This window comes from Symphodus melops, assembly GCF_947650265.1.
Source record: "Symphodus melops genome assembly, chromosome: 2".
NCBI lineage: Eukaryota > Metazoa > Chordata > Actinopteri > Labriformes > Labridae > Symphodus > Symphodus melops.
In genome coordinates, this window is record NC_136692.1 from 5,788,482 (window position 1) to 5,806,595 (window position 18,114).

At 40.2% G+C, this 18,114-nt stretch overlaps 1 protein-coding gene across 2 annotated transcripts; it reads right to left on the bottom strand.

Annotated features, from left to right (window-relative positions):
• Positions 1-8,869: 8,869 nt before the first annotated feature.
• On the bottom strand, positions 8,870-17,578 carry utp6 (UTP6 small subunit processome component). 2 transcript variants are annotated; one of them, XM_079372694.1, is made up of 20 exons: positions 17,517-17,578; positions 17,279-17,398; positions 16,300-16,384; positions 16,170-16,211; positions 15,915-16,007; positions 15,242-15,289; positions 15,090-15,153; positions 14,873-14,991; positions 14,619-14,696; positions 14,424-14,505; positions 13,784-13,865; positions 13,533-13,711; positions 13,252-13,331; positions 13,072-13,149; positions 12,586-12,765; positions 11,332-11,412; positions 10,531-10,640; positions 10,305-10,371; positions 10,049-10,121; positions 8,870-9,447 (listed from the first exon to the last, which is right to left on the bottom strand). In XM_079372694.1, exons 2-20 carry the CDS (start codon positions 17,368-17,370, stop codon positions 9,293-9,295), a joined length of 1,788 nt encoding a protein of 595 aa, XP_079228820.1. In that variant the 5' UTR covers positions 17,371-17,398; positions 17,517-17,578; the 3' UTR covers positions 8,870-9,292. The 2 variants fall into 2 exon arrangements, with proteins under 2 accessions (XP_079228820.1, XP_079228819.1); XM_079372693.1 differs by lacking the exon at positions 17,517-17,578 and having other exon boundaries at positions 17,279-17,510.
• Positions 17,579-18,114: the final 536 nt, after the last annotated feature.

Sequence of the window (18,114 nt, forward strand, 5' to 3'; positions counted from 1 at the left end):
AGGAATAGCGGGCTTGTAAAACTGAATATCCCGACACTGATCCGTTATGAACAACCTGCGAGTAACCTATGATCGTTTTAACCTTTCAATAGGTGACAGCGACGTAAAGATCAACTCCTCACAGTCTGCTGTGATGCCATTTACACGGCTGCTTCAAGTGTGTTTTAATAATCACCTAGGTCTTTTTAAAATCAAAATCCCATGCTTCAGCGAATGTCTTACCTATGTGTCACTTGCAGCACGGAGATGCCACCGCGCACCCCTCCACTCTATTAATTACATAAAGCATCTTGTGTCAGGATGCTAAATTCATTAGTGAGGTATGTTTTCGGCATGCTAGGGTCAGGACAGATATAGACACAGGCCTCCAAAACAACTTCTTCTTAACCTAACATAGTTGTTGTTGTTCGATGTGATAAAGTCAGAAACTTCAGACTGTTTCATTGAGGGAGATTTTGAGTTCGGCAGAAATTGTCATGTTTTTGTTTCATTTCTTTTCCAAATTTCAAGAAGGATGCCAGTAATTTGCTCTTAACGTTCCTGATTAAATTTTCATCATGTGTGCTTTGAAGAGAAATAAATTAAATTAACTGATTTTGTAATAAATTAAATGTTTTCGGTTGTTAAATAGAAACAATCTATTTTGAAAGTTATTTTTCAGTAGCTGTGCACAGCTGAGACACACACACACACACACACTATTTATTTAATATAGAGAGATGTGTGAAGGCAGCTCTTCATTATAAGCATCAGATAGATCATACCTCTGCTCTGTTGACTCTCTCACAGCACTGTGAAGTTCAAATTTAACTAATCGAAGGTTTTAACTGATTATTTAGTAATAATGACTGTTTAATAGTTTAACAAGTAACTGCCTTTCTTTATATTTAACACCTGTTTGCACTGTTTTCATTGAGTTTAATGTCTGAATTATTTCACCTTTAATACTTTTAATATTACCTGGAAGCTTTAATTGGTCCCGGATATCCATTGGGGATTCTTTCTGTAAAGTACTTTCTGCGTTTTTTCTCCATATATTTCCCCATAAAAAGATCTTAAATGGCGTCATGTTTAATTCTAAAACGGTGCGTTTAATGACCTTAACGAGCGTTGTAATCACTCCAACTGATTATTTATTACGGTGGATTTTTTTTTTCCTTTCAGACTTCCATTAAAAGGTGAATGGGATGAGTATTTTTTTCTCCAACTTCGGGGTCACATGAGCCGGAAACTGGGACTTTGTAGGCCAGTTGAACATATTGAGGACTCACCTTGCCCCCAAAGACCCAGTCTCTGACCCACACCATCATCATCATCATCATCATCATCATCATCACTTGTATCACCGGGGACGCAACCAAATATTTACCCCCAGGATTCTGGATTACACTTTTTTCCTCTTTTGTTTTGTCAATTTTCTTTTACAACATTTGTGTTCAATCCAGACGGTGGGGTGAAGAAGAGTTAAATATGATACGCCGATACATACCCACTGATCTGTTGTCTGCCAGTGTTGGAGAAGTAGGTGATGCTGCTGTTGTTACCTGTGTGTCGGAGCAGGTGTCTGCATCCCGCAGCCATGTGGAGACTTCGCGTAAAGCGCAGACTGTCTGGCTGCTTGTCTGGCTGCCCGCGTCTGCGAGCGAAGTTCAACTTCACCGTCCATCCAGCAGCACCGCCGCCCCAGTAACACTGATCACTTGGTCTTAAATGCATCCCAGCTTGAGAAACATTATCCTTTAAAAGGGTGGGAGGGATGAATTGTCTTTTAAGAATAAGTCGTCCGGTGCCCCCCGGCCTATCTGCTCCCCTCTGTCCTAGGAGGGAAAAAAAACATTACAGACGCAACAGTGTCGTTGCCTTGTGCCAGCCAGTCTCCCCCTACCGCCCTCCTTACCTAAAACAAAAAAAAAAGAGCTTAAGCATTTCCCACCGAGAGATACCCGGTGCGCTCCCAGCACCCAGCCAGTCACCCAGTATCCACTCTGGAGGGAGGCAGACCGAGAGACTGAGTGGAAAAGGGCTTGCTGTCGCTAGCACCATGCTGCAGCCTCGATATAATGAGCAGGGTATTCCCAAACAGCTGGAAGGAGCTGATATATGCTGCTGCGCCCTCGTGTTGGGCCCTCCCCAAAATGGACCGGCGCTAAGTGGTAAACTGGTTATTTTCAGCGCGTCACTGGCTCGTCTCCTATTATAGGTTTCCGTCGGGGGCGCAGCGCAGTGGCCCCGAATTTTCCCAATTATTCTGAAAGAAGACTTTAAAGCAGCCAAGCGCGCAGAATAATGTCCGAGCATGTGTACTTGGCTGTAAGTGCACACATTCCTGCGGTGTGCTGGCTCAGCCCCGTCCACATGCGCCACGCGCGCCCGCTCCGCGCGCAGCTCCGGGGCGGCTCGTCTGCGGCTCTCTCAAGGTGTTCCCCTCTTTTATCGATGCTGTTCAGGAGACGAGATCCAGCCCAGGTTCATCACAGCTCACATGTGACATGTTGGTGTGCTACGACCCCTGGTGGCAGATTCGCGCCATGGCTCTTTCTTGACAAGCATGTGTGGAAACACAACCTTTATTGTTTCCCAATGATGTGTGGTCACGTGGAGCTGCTCACCATGGGGTAATTATGGCGTGACAGCTGGAAACATATAATGAGAGATGTTATTTCTTACTGGATGTTATATTTAACGAGATCTCTGAGGCTCACCCATACAAAGCCCAGTTTAGAAAATACGATGGTCATTGGTCTGACTTCCTGGTTGCGGAGATGCCATTGAGCAAGGCACTTAACCCCAGAGTGTTTGGGCGCCCCCTGTGTGCTGCCCCTTCACTGACATCTCTCAGTCAGTGCATTTCCAGAGGTCCTGTATGTGGACTTGAAGATTTAGGGCCAGTTTGGATAATTCTGTCTAAATATACTTTATTTTGTGTTTTCTTTATCTATTAAAAAAAAAAAAAAAAAGTCTAATCTCACAACCACAGCGGCCAGAATAATAGGTCTCCCCACACCAAACCTCACTGAACTCAATTAGACAGCCATCACACGCATTGCAATCCCAATAGAGCAGGACATCAGTCGTGTGTTTTGTGTATGCAAGTCACTTCATTCATTTATTTTGTGGATGATGTTATCTCCGATAAATTTCTTGTATTGTATGTGTGTGTATATATATATATATATATATATATATATATATATATATTCTCCTTCTCCTTCTCTGAAGTCTCAGCTCTCCTCCAGCAACACACCCCCAAACCCTAGCCACTCACATTTACACAAAGATCAATAATAATAATGGTTTCCTGTTTTGTGTCTCTCTACAGGACCAATTATGTCCATCCCAAGGCGCTAAAATGGGGTGACAATAATGGGTAGTGGTTAAAGTGGAGCTCTTGGGTCGTTTAAGTAGATGTTTTTTGGCACTGAGGGCAACTTTTACAAAACTGAGTAACATCTCTAAGCAGGCCAGTGGAGATGTTTTTTTTAATACAAGCCTCGTTTGCGGTGCCTAGATGACCCAAAGACAGGCATGTTGTTTCCAGCTGCTTGGGCAACCACTAGCTGCAACACTGACTCTTGTTGACCATAGATGATGCAATTTGTAAGATACACTTGTCACATATGATTTCCAACTTGGCTTCCTGCTCCTTTGCTTCCTAGAAAAGAGACACAAACGTCCTGTATACCAGCGTTTAAACATTCCCAGGGTCCAACAAGGCCCTAAGCATGGTTCCATTAACTTCAATGTATTTCATTTTTAGTGCTAGGACAAGTTAAAAAGCACATTACTGCAAGGCTAGTTTTTTTGTAAAGCACATTTCAACAACAAGGGAATTCAAAGTGCTTTACACATCCCCAAAAGCAGCATAACGAAACAAGAAATATTAAAATAGAAAATTGAAGTCACTAAAACAATTCACAATCACCGAGAAGAACCACTTGGACATGTGGGTACATGTATTTAGTATGGCCTTAAAGTTCATACAGATAAGTTAACTTTTTGTTTGAGTGGGTTTTGTGGGTCTGTTTGCTGATGGACCCTCCCACATGATAGACTTACCAGCACTGGTTGCTGCCCTCTGTTGGCACTGTTGGGCTGGTTTGTGGCTGTCCTTTGTCATCCTCCCTGCATTGTAGCTCCACGGTTGACCCTTTTCCAGGCCGCCACAAAGACATCGGAAGCTTTAACGCAAAAGCCCTGTATTGAATTCACTACAACAGAGTTGATTTCAACACTTTTTCAGGGTATATATAGCTCCACATGTTTTAGAGTCAAATTAACACAAGATTAAATCAGTGTTTCAAATAATTAGTTTTTAAACAGCAGGCAACTATTTACTTTTAAGTAAACAATACACTTGAAAAGCTGATGTTTAGCACTTTAAATTCCTCTTTAAGTCTGAAAATGATGCACTTGGCTTGGATCACTGTCCGGTTGAAATTGAAGCTCGCATGGTCTCACCCTCCATGTGTTGATAAACTTTTAACTGTATTTCATTGGCTTCATTAAGGATCTCAGATGACAGGTTTCTGAAAATGGCCTCAGCGATTCCCCTTTTTCATTCCACCCATTTTCTGAAAGAAAAGGACACAAATGTTGTGCACAAAGCCAAATTACAACACAAATATAGGTCAATAAATGCATCATACATACTCGTGGCCAAAAGTGAAGGGGTAAATATGATGGCCATAATGCTTGGAAGGTGCAGTGGGATCGTAGCCATTTAGTTCATGGCAATAAACAAGGCCTTTCAAAGTACATATTCTCCATAAATATATTTCACGTAGTTCAGATAATTAATTCATTTTATTTCATTAGACTGTATTTTAGAAAGAGCTTAGATATTCTACTCTGTCTTGTTTTATTTGCTGTATACTGTCTGCATTTAAACCAAATCTTTTTCGGTGTTAACATTTAAATCAATTTAACATGTTTCTGCAATTTATCTCTGTATGCTTATGCATGTCTTAATATTTATGCATTTATAAGTGGTGTTATTAAATGCCTTTGAACTGAAATAAATAGCTTTGAATCATTTTCTTTATCGTGTTCTTTTTTTATGCTGGTAAAACATTTCTCCAAACCCTGAAAAATCCGATATATCTTGTAATCATTTCTGACACAGTTTAATTTTAAACAGTTAATCTAATTAGATTAATTAACTGCATTCGTTAGTGCATTCTATAGTAACATGTTGCTTTCTATCCTGTAGCGTTGAGAGGTCATGCTCCACTTTGAGTGTGTGCTGACGCCCCCTCTCATATGGCTTCAGTCAGCTGCTTCATGCAGACAAGCTGCTGACAATAACACCAGGAAATACATCAAGAGTACTTATCAAAATAAAACAATAACTTCCCCCTGGAGGATATGTTAAAGCATTTAATGTTAGCCCTAATTGAATATATCCATGAGATTTACCTTGGTAGCATATTGTTTTTTTCTGCAGACAATAAAATCAGATTCTGTCCACTATGTTGTTATTAAGATATTGTAGCCTCAAATGTCAGGACAACAATCGTTTTATTTTGGAGGGTTTCACCGGAACCGACGTATTTCATTTAGTTAGACTTCGCAACAAGAAGCAATGTCCGACTTTGTACCTGGCGAGAGCAGCCCGGCTTCTCCCAAACAACATATTTTAATACTCCAGCAACGACAGGACGGATGTGCAGCTTCACCTGTGACGTCACGTTAACTTCTGACACCCGTGGGTGAGTTCTCAGCTTTTTTCAATCAATGTGTTGTTTACCACAAAAGCCTGTTCGTTTTGATATCTCAGTGAACACACAAGGTCCTTGTTCCTCATTTAGCTCAAACCCAAGCTCCTGTTGCACTACAGATTTGGACTTTTTCCTGATCTCACTAGAAACAAATGGAGGATCAAGTTGAGCCAGTTCAGTGTATTAATACTGTGATGACGTCATCATGCGTTATGGGAGTCCACTATTTAAACAGAGAGAGAGAGAGAGAGAGGAAACATAAGGCATATAGACAGGATTCATTAGGCAATGATTGTAGCTGTGGTTAAAACAAAAGAGGTAGTTAAGCAGTGTGTCACTGTGAACAAAACCTTAGTGTGTCATGCTGTTACACATTTTCATATTCTACCCTGTCAGCAACTGAGCCATTACAGTTTTAAAATATACTGTGCATCATAGTGTATCATCGTGAGGGTTTATTCTGTTACATGACTTCTTAGTTTAACTGGGATACATATTTATAAAACACAATCTACAGGGTGACCACACCTACAGGGTGAATGTGAAATATGTGGAGATGGAGAGGAGTTAAAGTATTAGTTGCCTACACAGCACTGATGTGAAGTGCTTATATATAACATCTCTGTTTTTAAAGTGCAGTGCTTCAAACATGAATGAATACAACCACAACAGATAATAAAACACTCAAATTGAAACTATTAAATGATATTATACCAACACTTCTTTAAGTCAACTTGATTTCATTCAATCCAATATACCCTCTTGTTTAGAAGCAGCAACACATATGGACATTTTTTTAGTGCTTTGATCAGTAGTTTCACTTTAAGTGAAACCAGTAATTTTACTCTTGTAGTCCATCACAATGCCAACACAAAGCGTCCTCCTCTGTCGCTCTCTCCTCTCTCTCTCTGTAGTGTAGTGGGGCTGGTAAGCAGCGGATGCGGCCGGCGTCCGGCTGCAGGCGGCCCTCTCAATGGTCTCTCTTACTATGAAAGCGTTGGTGGATGCTTTATGGGCCGTGTGGAGCATCGGGGCCTCCGTTTATGACTACATCCACACCAACGCTATGGAGGAGCGCATCCACGCCCTGGAGAACGTCATCAGCATCCACCAGTGTGTGATCGGTCTGCTCTCCACGGGCATTTTGGTGCTCTTCACCTACATCCTCTTTAAGAAGCTCTGAGGCTGTGTGAAGGCGTGGACAGAGTGGAGTCAGACACTGGTGTCCCACATGGTAAAGTACACTTTGGGTACATCACAAAGTGGCACGCGTTATGAGAAAGTGGGTGTTTTATGGACCGAATACATTTTTCATAATTCTAGAAACCGTCCGCTTTTTTTCATTGATTCCACACTACAGGGAGTGTGAAGTATTTTAGTTCCTAGAACCCTGTTTAGAGGATCCTTTTTAACACCTGCTTCAAAGCAGGTAGTCCCCCATCACAAGAGGGACTTTGACTGTCTTAAGTGCACGGCCATTGATCCATAGGTCAGTGCATGTTGATTGGTCAAACACGACACACGTCAGTAAAAGCTCTTAGAATCATTAACAATTAATTTATTTTAAAGACAAATGAACTAATGACAAAGTCCAGGCATTGAGTCTTGAATGTGACGAAGGAAATACAACTCAATTCTGACTCATCTAAGGGGAAATCGAAAACACCTAATAATACCTTAAATAACTCAAGACATTTAATTTGAAACGTTTGTTCTACAATTTTTTGTGTCGAAAACAAAATGGAACATTCATGCTGCTCTGTAATTTTTTTTAACATTTTTTATAAAGACCGGTAAAGATAGATTTTGTAATGGTGTTGCTGATTTTATTCACCAGTAATTAATATCCTATATCCTTTACGACCGAGCAGGTGAATCAATACAACTACATTTTAGGTTCTAACAGGGTTTCAAATGTCTGAGCAGAAAATTACATTCAGAATTTGACTAAAATAATTCTTTTAAACGTTTTGTTTGATCAGCTATTAGATGCTCATACACCTCATTAACATATACTATCAGCAGAGTCTGTCCATGAACTTTTTTATGTCTAGCCAAAAGTAGCTCATTACACAACAGTAGATCTACCAACTTCCACCATAAACTCAAAAACACACTATCTCTGCAGTGCGAATACAGACTCCCTTAACAGTGACTTCAACTGACCCGTGTTTTGTTTTCTTATCATTTACTGCTTTTCTAAAGGGATCATCACTGAAAGTCATTATTAACCATAACAACGCCTGCTTTCTGCTTTTGGACGGTTTTCATGTTTGCACTCATTTCTTTAAAGGTCACATACTGTGTAAAATACTCGTTACCCTGTTCTTCTAACACTAATATGTGTCCCTAGTCCATCTGCAACGCCTGCTCCACTTTTAAGATGTCTGCGACATCCTGAGCCACGTCCCCTTCCAGAGAAGGGCGTGGTCAGACACAGCTCATTTACATTTAAAGCTACAGACACAGAAACGGCCTGTTCTGAGCAGGGCTGAAATAGAGGGGTTTATAGGCATGATCAAATACAGGATCAGAGTGGATTTAGAACAAGACACTTCACAGACATGTTTTGGGGGGCTCTAAGAATTATTTAAACTGGTTAAAAAGATTTTAGATACAGGAGTAGCTCTGTAGCCTAAAACTAGACGTTGCATAAACATGAAAATGATTAGTGTGCAGAGGAGCGCCGTTAGCCAAAGGTCAAAAAGTATTTAATATTTAAAATTAGCGTCATGGTTCTTTAACAAATAGGACCAATTATAGAAAGAATTCTGAAATCCTGATTAAGTTTTATTAGTATAAATGTTAATTATCTGTACCATTCTGATTATTTCTGTTTTTTCTTCTCTTCATTTTGTGTTTTTTATACCTCATAACAGTTACATTGTTTAGAAGCTGCTGCTTCAAGAAATCACTTGAACTAAGTGCCCTTAAAACCTGGTGTCTAAAAAAAAAATGTCATCGATGTGAAACTATGATGTAATACTTACTTCTGCTTAATGTTTGTGTTTTTGTAAGGCCTAAAAGGTGGCCATTTGAATGATGATTGTTGGTACCGACTATGAAGACTGGATCATTGTTTGAAATGAGAATTTCAGAGGACAACTAGATCTAGTTGTCACATTAACTTGAGATGGGAAAAAAAACATGAACGAGGTGTGTCTGTATATTTGTTCTGTCTCAGAGGGATCACAAAGAAAACTTTTCAGAGACTGTTTTAATATCATTAGAACAGTATCAAAGTGATGGTTCTCAAAGAAATTAGGAATTCTACATCGGTCTGGTATCAAATCAGAATCTGTAAATAAAAAATGCAGAGTGGATTCAAGTTGGAAATCTTAGCTGTTAAATGTTACAACTTAAATCTGCAATTGCAACTTCTTGAACATTTTGTTCAACATGGCTGGACAGCAAACTTGACAAACTGCAGCGATGGATTGCCATTTGAAAACCTTGAAACAATTCATGGATGGGCATAGATTCTAACAGGCTCATGCCCCAAGAACATGACCTGCTCCTTCAGCGGATGAACGTTTCCAGTCGTCCTCTGAACTGACGGGATTCCTCGGCGCTGCTCATAAATGTCCAGTCTGAAGGAGCGTATATTTTGAAGTGAACCTCTCCACGCTCTCCCCCTCCAGAAACTTCATAGCTCTCCAGTGGATCTTCCCACAGTTCTCCGGCTGCCCGAGGGGTCCCAGCTCCTCCTGGATGTACTGCAGCCACAGATCTGCAGGGAAACAGAAAAACAACAGAAACTATTAGACAACTTCCCACAGCCACATTTATAGATTCTTCTTTGAAACCAGACCAGCAGTTGAAGTGGGATCCAGTATTTGACCAAGAATGTATTTTTACTGCTTTTCAAACCAGATCTGAGCTACATCGGGTGACATGACTTCAAAAGTATTTGGCATTAATAACCGATAGTTTGTTTTAGCTGCTCTGTTAGAATGTAGTCCTTTACACTTGAATAACAAGACATGGTGAATAAATATTTAAAAGTAACACTTCTTTTCCTTCCAACTCTTGTTCTTTTAAGGCAATGGTTCTCAAGATGTGGATGAGGACCCAAAAATGGGTCGCATGTGTGCCTGGCAAAAAAAAAAACGTGTCAAAAAGGTCGAAGCGCTTCTTGAACATGCCTCTTTGGTTCCATGTCTTCGTTCAGTCACATGTTTTGTAATGTCTGAAGTCCAAACTGCAAAATCTTTCACTAATTAAATGTGATTGGTTGAAAAACATCAGAAACTTGGGTCAGGGTTTCTCATGGAGGAGTTGGGGGTGGGCCCTGGGGACCACAGCTTTAAAATCATCTGAACTGTGCTTACTGTCGTCTGAGGTGCCAAACTCCTGCAGGGCCCTCTCGTAGTAATCTCTGAGACAGCTCATCTTCGGACTCTCCTTAAAAAGAACAAAGAACATTGTTATCTATCATCTTGGTTATCAGTAATGTAAACATGGAAGTGCAGAAATCTTACTCCTTTTATTTTAAGTTGAAAGAATTGAAAACGTTTACGTGTAAAGTTGAAGGTTTTAGATAGTTTTTGTCTTGTGTGTCATGTGTCACATCGTTTCCGTACATACTTGTTCCTTCTCGATCTGAATCATCTTGGTGAAAAAGGCTTTGGACAAGGGCCGGTTTTCATTTAAGCTAAAGAGAGAGAAAAACAGATTAAAATCCACAGCTTCATAAAAACACAAAATATCCCCTGACTTTATTTAACATTTTTACTAAAATAATTTTTGACAATGATTTAAAAAAAAGAGGCTTTATTTATATATCAACATGAGCAGACATTTATTTTTTTACCTTGTAAAGGTCTTCCTCGCTTTTTTGTAGCCTCCAGTGGAGAATGACCAATCAAGGTAGCTTTCTTTCATCTCCATGGCAACAGCCGCTACAGCAGACAGCAGACCTCTCTGGGAACAAACAGGAGAACAAATAGTCTGAGACAGTGTCTCATTTCACAGAGCAAGCGTTAAGAGGGCTACAAATCCAAAGTGTTCATCTGCAGGATTAACACGTTCTCTTATTAAACATTTATATTACAGAAGAAAGGTGACATGATTGAACACAGGATAAGTGCTGTCAATGTTTATACTGTGATTTTTTTTTTTAAATGAAATGAAATGAGTAAGTACACCAAGCGTGTTAAACAAACTGAAGGCATAAAGAGGACGTCGTCGTGGTCTATGCTGAACAAATACACGACTGTTAGTGAAAGCACTCTGTGTTACCGTTGATATTGATACTTTGACACTTTGGGATAGCCCGTTTTAAAATTAGGGATGCAACGATTCACTCAACTCACGATAAGATTTACGATGCGATTCTCTCACGATTTGTGTTGAGAGCGTCGGGAGGTGATTGGAGCTTCTCATTGTGGTGTCGATTAAATGCTGCATCTTGTTGGTTTTGACATTTGTGAAGTTCTGTGTTGTTGCAAACAGTTTTTGTCTCGTCTGTTATCTTCTGAACTCTTTCATTCGCTGCTATGATAGCAGCGCCTCATTACTACCAATTGTCTCTGCTCAAATATCGAGTGTCCAGGACTCGTACTTTCTTCCCGTTATTGAAACAAGAATCGCAATCGTTCGATTGTTAATCTACCTTGAAGACGGCTTCTGTCTCCTCAGGACTCTGGTTGGCCACGCTCCACTGGACCTGCAGCTGCCACAGAGGTAAACTCTCCTGTCAAAACAGGACGGAAAAGATTCAGCCGTTAGCTGGCTCGTCTTTCTCAGGGAAAAGTCCACATGCTTCCCTTCAGCTTCAAACACGACGAGAAGTTCTGGTAATGAGGTCAAACGTCTCAGGCCGACGTGCTTGAGCATGTCGAGCTTTACTAGATGTCCTGGTGTAGCGTCTGAGTGGCAGGGCGCCTTAATTAGCTGTAAGCTAGCAATCAGGATCACAATCAGAAATGTGTCTATTTAAATTGAATAGAACATTAAAACTGATTTAAGGGAGAAATTTCTTCATTAATGCATGTACTGTGCAATATATATATAAAAACATTTCATTCAACATACCAGACAGACCTCAGGTGGTTTATAACATTTCCCAACACTTAAAGAGCGTGTTTATCTCAAGAAGAAAAGACTTAACTAATGAGCAGCGAGCGTGTAGTAATCCTCCTCACACAGTCTGTTAAACCCCCCCACAGTAACAAGCAGCTATTCTGCCAAACAACTACAAAACTCCTGTGGCTGAGACAAATGTACTCACACAGCATTCTTATACAGCATTGTTCTGTGCGTGTGTGAAGGGTAGGAGTGACGGGGCGGAGCAGAGTGAAAGAAAAACATCTGATGCCTTCTTTCTAATGATTTAAGAGGAGCGGTTAAAGTCTCACTGATGACTAAAAGAGTGACTGACTGACAACCTCAGAAACCTGAGGTGTGTCGGGCCACTTCTCAGGGTTAGTCGAGAGATTGTAAATGTGTCAAGCGGACTGGTTAAAAACCGCAGTCATACTCAATTCAGGCTTCACTTCAACTTTAACTGGAGTTATAAACACCATATAGTCATCGTCGAGCTTAAATGAAATATCTTACACATCTTCATCCTCTTCTGGAATACAAGGGGGCGGAGAGAGCCGATTGAAGAAGTTGCTTTAGTGGAATAAAGAGTAACTGGGCCAAGGAGATGGCCCAGTTCCACAGCAGGGCTGGTGGCTGATAAATGAATGTGTGTGTGTGTGTGTGTGTGTATAAGAAAGAGAGTGGTCTGTGTGTCTTGGGGATAAGTGTGTCTGTTGTAATAGAAGCACAGCCGATGTGTTCAGTTCACACCCTGAAAATCGATGTGATTGAGGAAAAAAAAAAAAATCGGTTCATTAGCGCGACGGTGAGCTCCGCGTACCTTGGGATTAACGTGCGTGAGAGCGTCCTGGAAAAGCTTGCCCACGGCTCCACTCTCCAAGTGTATCAGCGTCTGCAGACTCAGGCTCCACACCGACACCGATTGGCTGTAGCGCTGCGTGGCTGCCACGGCGACGCTGGCCGCTGCCTCCGCGTCTTCAGATGAGAGCAGGACCTGCAGCTTTATACACAAATCACAGACGTCATTGTGTTTAATCAAGTTTAATATTAAAGTCATAGTGCAGATGGAGATGGGGGGGGGGGGGGATAAGGAGAAGGCTTTATACTGAAAGCTGTGCCTTATATTTTTCTCTTTCCATTCACACACGAGCGAAACAACGTTTGAACACTTAGAATATATTCAAGTACAACACCACCGCCCTTAATAACAAATATAAGGTAGAACTATCATCGTGAACAGACACATAAAGGGACCGTAAAGGTTTAAACCCTCCTGTTGATTCCACTTGTACATAAAGCGTCTCACCCAGTTCTTGTAGTATTCCTCCTTCAGCAGCGAGGAGTCGTGGGCCCGCTGCAGCACTCCCAGCAGCCTCTCCTGCCTCTGTCGCACACACACAAACACAACCCTTTAAAAACCAGGCCATCACAAACAGTCGAGCTGCTGATATTTGTTATGTCCACTTGGGTCAAACTTTCCGGCTACCTTTTCCTTCAGCTCTTGCACATTTGTCTTCCTCTTCAGTCTTTCCAAGCAAAACGCTGCATAGCATGTCCACATGGGCTCTGCAGTGAAAAGAAGACAAGCACCGCAATGTTGTATTATGACCATTTAAAAAAAAAAAAAAAAAGTCAGCAGAAAATGAACACAGCCAAGGCATTTCAGGCATCATGTGTATGTTCTTGAGAATGATTGACAGAGACGAGCAAACGAAACAACAGTAAAGCACCATGTCTGTTCACTCTCTGTATTGCACGAGGTCTCACCAGTGTTGAGGCTCTTCACCCCCTCCTCATAGACCTGGCAGCAGCGCTCCTCTCTGCGGTTGATATCTGAAGCTCGGCCTTTAGCCGTCTGCAGCTCCTCTCCTGCCCCCGGAGCCTCCAGCTCCCTCTTAGCCATGAAATCCCACGTCAGGCTGTCCTCTGTGTAGTTGGCCTGTAAGCTGCGCACAAAGTGATGAAATGTTAGAAACATGAGTGTGGTCCAATCAGAGTCAAGTGAGAGTGGGACTTACTCCTGCAGGATAAAGTCCTGGAGTTCTTTGGTGAACTTAAAGATGGCTGCTATGCCCAGAAGGGAGATGACGAACTCTGCTTCTATTGGAGAGAAAAACAAGAACAGAGTTAAGAGAGCGCTGCTTTGGGAGCTTTCAGAAGTTGTTCGCATAGAAAGAACAGTTCTCTTTATTCATCATTTCATAGCTCTCTTCTGACTGCTTCCTAAAACATGCAACCTGTTCCAGCAGCCTGTTAGGTTAGCAGACAGCTAACCTGGCTGCTTCGATCTAAACCCTCCTACTAGCACCTTAGGTACTCCAGTTTGTTCGGTCAGATCAAAACACATTGGAAAAGCTTTACTTTTTAATAACAGACGCCTGAGATGTGATCTAACTATACTGTCCTAGAGGTAGATTTACAGTGTTACAGTCATGTCTTACAGCTGTTTGAAAACATACACACACGGTGAATGTGTGTGTGTGTGTGTGTGTCAAAAAAAGTCAAAAGTCAAAAAAACCATTTTGCAAGATTGGTCAACTGTCTCCCTGCTTTTGTGTTCAACTTTGTGATTATAGAAATAGGCAACATTTTTTTGTCTAAATCCATAAATATTTTGACAAATAATCATTAAAAAAATAAATAAATAGAAACTCCAACCTTTGATTTTCCCAGTAGATTCTCGGTACACAACCTCGGCTAGTTTAGCGCTCAGGATCTCTGGAGAGAACTCATATTCACCCTGGGGAGAGGACAGAGCCGATATTAAGACAGCTTTTTACACGCCATGCATCGTGTGTTTGTGTTCACTTTGCACATCTCCCCGTGTTTGTGTTTATCCCGTGACACACTCACCAGGTCCATCTGAGCCAGTTCAAGCTCCTCCTTCTGCTTCCTCAGTTTCTCACAGTGAAGCAGCTCCATACGAAAGTACTGAGGCACACATGTTGGAGAACATTAGACAAGAATATTTGACAAATCCACAATCATATTTTCTTTTTTTAAACAGCTGCATTCACAGCTTGTCACTGGATTTTGTATAATCCAAAAAACGTTTCACAACAAAAGTTTCAGTTTTTATGAAATACTGAACTTAAAAAAGGTTTTACCTCCTGATAAACTTTCTTATTGTTGGGATGGAATCGCAGAGCTCTCAGAAAAAGGTGTCTGGCACTCTCAGATGAATTTCTGTCCTCCAGCTCACTCTTAGCCGCCATGATCCACATCACTATGAAGGGGAGGAACAGAGTTTTTGTTTTTTTTAGATATGGGATGATGCGTCAGTGAAAAGTTGAGGTGTAGGAAACATTGCAGCAGCTTCTATACCTGGTTTGTCGGGGTGTATGGCGAGCATAGACGAGAACACTTTGCTGATCTGAGCTTTGGTGGCCTGATGAGAGAAACCCAGAGGAGAGGGTTACGATTATGAGAGCTGTGTCTGAGTCGTACTGTGATCGTGTGATGACATCATGACTTACCCATTTCTTACAGAAGGCAACATGTGAGAGCCAGAGCTGCATGTCATCCTGTCGGGAAAGAAGATTTTGTTCCTTTTTAATTCATTGATCAGCTCAATATTTCATTCATTTCAAAATAAATACGAATGATATCTCCTTTAATGTAAAGATTGTAAACAAAGCCGCCCACAGGAACAAAGTTTCACATGTTTTCTAAAGACCTGTGAAACGTTTGAGAACGTTAATCACGTGCAATCTTTCCAATGAAATCTGTTTCTTTTAGCATTTCTTAATTTCTATGGCCTATAATAACCTTTCAATTGCATAATAAATTATCCTACATTTTATATATAACACACTTTACATCTGAAGAACAGAGACAGAGCGCTCCGAGACCGAGTCAAGACCAAGACCATAAATATCAATCAAACATCATCATCTAGTGTGCTGGCGGCGTGTCACTCACTTAGGCCGTCACATGGGAAAGGTTTAAAAGTCCAATTTCAAATGAATTGAAGTTATTTGTTCTTTAAAGAAGAGACATTTTCTAATCACAGTAGTAATGTGGAGACACTACAGTAGCCCATCAGTGACAGTCTTGACTGGTACTGATTTCAAACCTGATCTGTAGTAAATCTCGAAGGTCATATAGTTTGCTGATTTTTATAAAAAATGTGAAATATGTTCATGGTACCTTCCACTTCTTTGTCGCTCTGCTGAAGACGCTGTTTATTCTGTGGATGATGGGATACTCGATCTCCTCTCTTTTGAACTGGTAATGAATGTGCTGCAAAAGCAAAAATCCATTGTTATAAAACAGGACACGGTTTGAAGGTATAAACACACTGTGCTTATAACCACGGGGATTTCCAATCGATTGAATGAAGGAAACCTGAACTTTAAACCAATATATGATCAAAGTTCAGTCTGTTTAATACAAAGGACTTACCGCTCTCCTCTTCTTGATCAGCTCTAAAATGTTGATTTCATACTGAAAACAAACAGTTTTTACATTAAGTTCATCCATCAAACATGAATTAATAACCCCCCCAACCAAAAACAAACAAACGGGTTTCTACCTGAATGTAGGCGATGAAGTCCTCTTTGTTTATGATCAACCTGTGGAGCTTGTATTCTAGGGCTGTGGCTCTCTTTATAATGGATCTAATAAAGAAATAAAAATGCATTCAGTATTAGAACTAAAACGTGAATTTCTCTTGTGTTTCTTCATGCTGTCAAGAGACACATGATTTTAAAATGTGTTATGAGTTTAGTAAAAAAAAAAATAACACATTCATTCCTATTTTCACTACATATTATAAACAAATATTTGGGAAATGTCTTGTACTTGATAACTAAAATTGAAAGCAAACTAGTGCACGGTGTCTAAATTGCACAAACACATTGGGAACGTTTTGACCTGTGTTTCTTATAAACAGAACTTTTCCTCTTCTTTAAAGTTTACTCTTTCTTGATTGTGTTTTCTTTCACATTTTGAGTATGTTTTCTGCTTAGCTTTATTATATTATACTTGCTTGGACTACTTCATTAACTTGTTTTTGTCACATGTTAGGAGAGTCACTGGAGCAGGGTTTATTGGCTTCTCCAGCACATTTCTTTCAAAAGACATCCTTTTTTTTGTATTAACTTATCAAACAGTCCGTTGTTGTTAAGTGCATGAAATAAATACTAAAAGTAATATGATCAGAAAAAATATAAACTATATCACGTGAAAAACATGTAGGCTACATTCTTGTGATCAAGGTTCCCATCAGATGAAGTGTATGTGAGGATGTGATCTTTATATATTAGATTAATTTCACTCAGTGTCAAGACCATCGATGAAATATGAAGTCTCCTCAGAAGTCTACATTTGTATTACTTCATGGCGACAATTAAAAAAAACAAAAAACATCTGCAGAGTGAGACAGGTCATTACTGCGACTAAATGTTGTCCTCCCATCTAAAGCCTTGGCCTGAAAGCAGAGGTGTGTGTGCGTGTGTGTGTTTTTGTTTTTTTTAATAGAAAGCCCTCAAGTAAGTGAAAAGTAGTCTTACTTGACTTCTTTCTTGGTGAACAGTCCCACTCTCTCCAGCTGCTCCACCTCAGGGATCCTCTCCTCGATCCGCTGCTGGACGATCTCCGCCATGACGTCACAGGTCCGGACTCAGGTGAGACTGATAAATGTGTGGGACAGATATTTATTTAAATGTCGTCTTAAATTGAAACACTGTGAGACCGAAACGATGAAGCTATGCGCTGATGCTCCACACATGTGTGGAAGTTGTGACGAACCTCGTTTCCGGTCCCGTCTGTAAATTGTTCCCACTGGAAACATGAGCAAGTATGTATATAAAATGGCTAAACAAATTCAAAGTACATTAAAAATAATATATAAAATATACATATATATTGGATAGCAGCAATTTTTTTAATCTGTTAAAAATACATTTTTAATTTTAATTGAGGAAAGTTATTTGAAGCACTTAAACACAACGTGTTGATCTGGAAAACCTAAAGTTTAGAAGAGAAATTAAAAACAACAACTAATCTAATAATTAAAAAATGCTAAAGCTACAAGATGACTTAGTGCTGTGCTTCTGGGTTTTTGCTGTAAAATCTCTGCACTATATAATAGCTAAATAAAGTACTCATACATACATTGCCTAGACATAATACATAATTATTTAGTTTAGTTATTGAGGCTCTCTCTGTTTGAATGCCACTGGTATCACTTAATTCTTTTAAATTAATTATTTCATGCACTTAAAACAAACAAATAAAATAGATAAAAAACGGACTGTATAATTAATACAAGTAAAGGATGTTCTTTGAAAGAAATCTGCTGGATAAGTCAATTAAACCCATGTCCTAAAATGTAACACACAGAAAC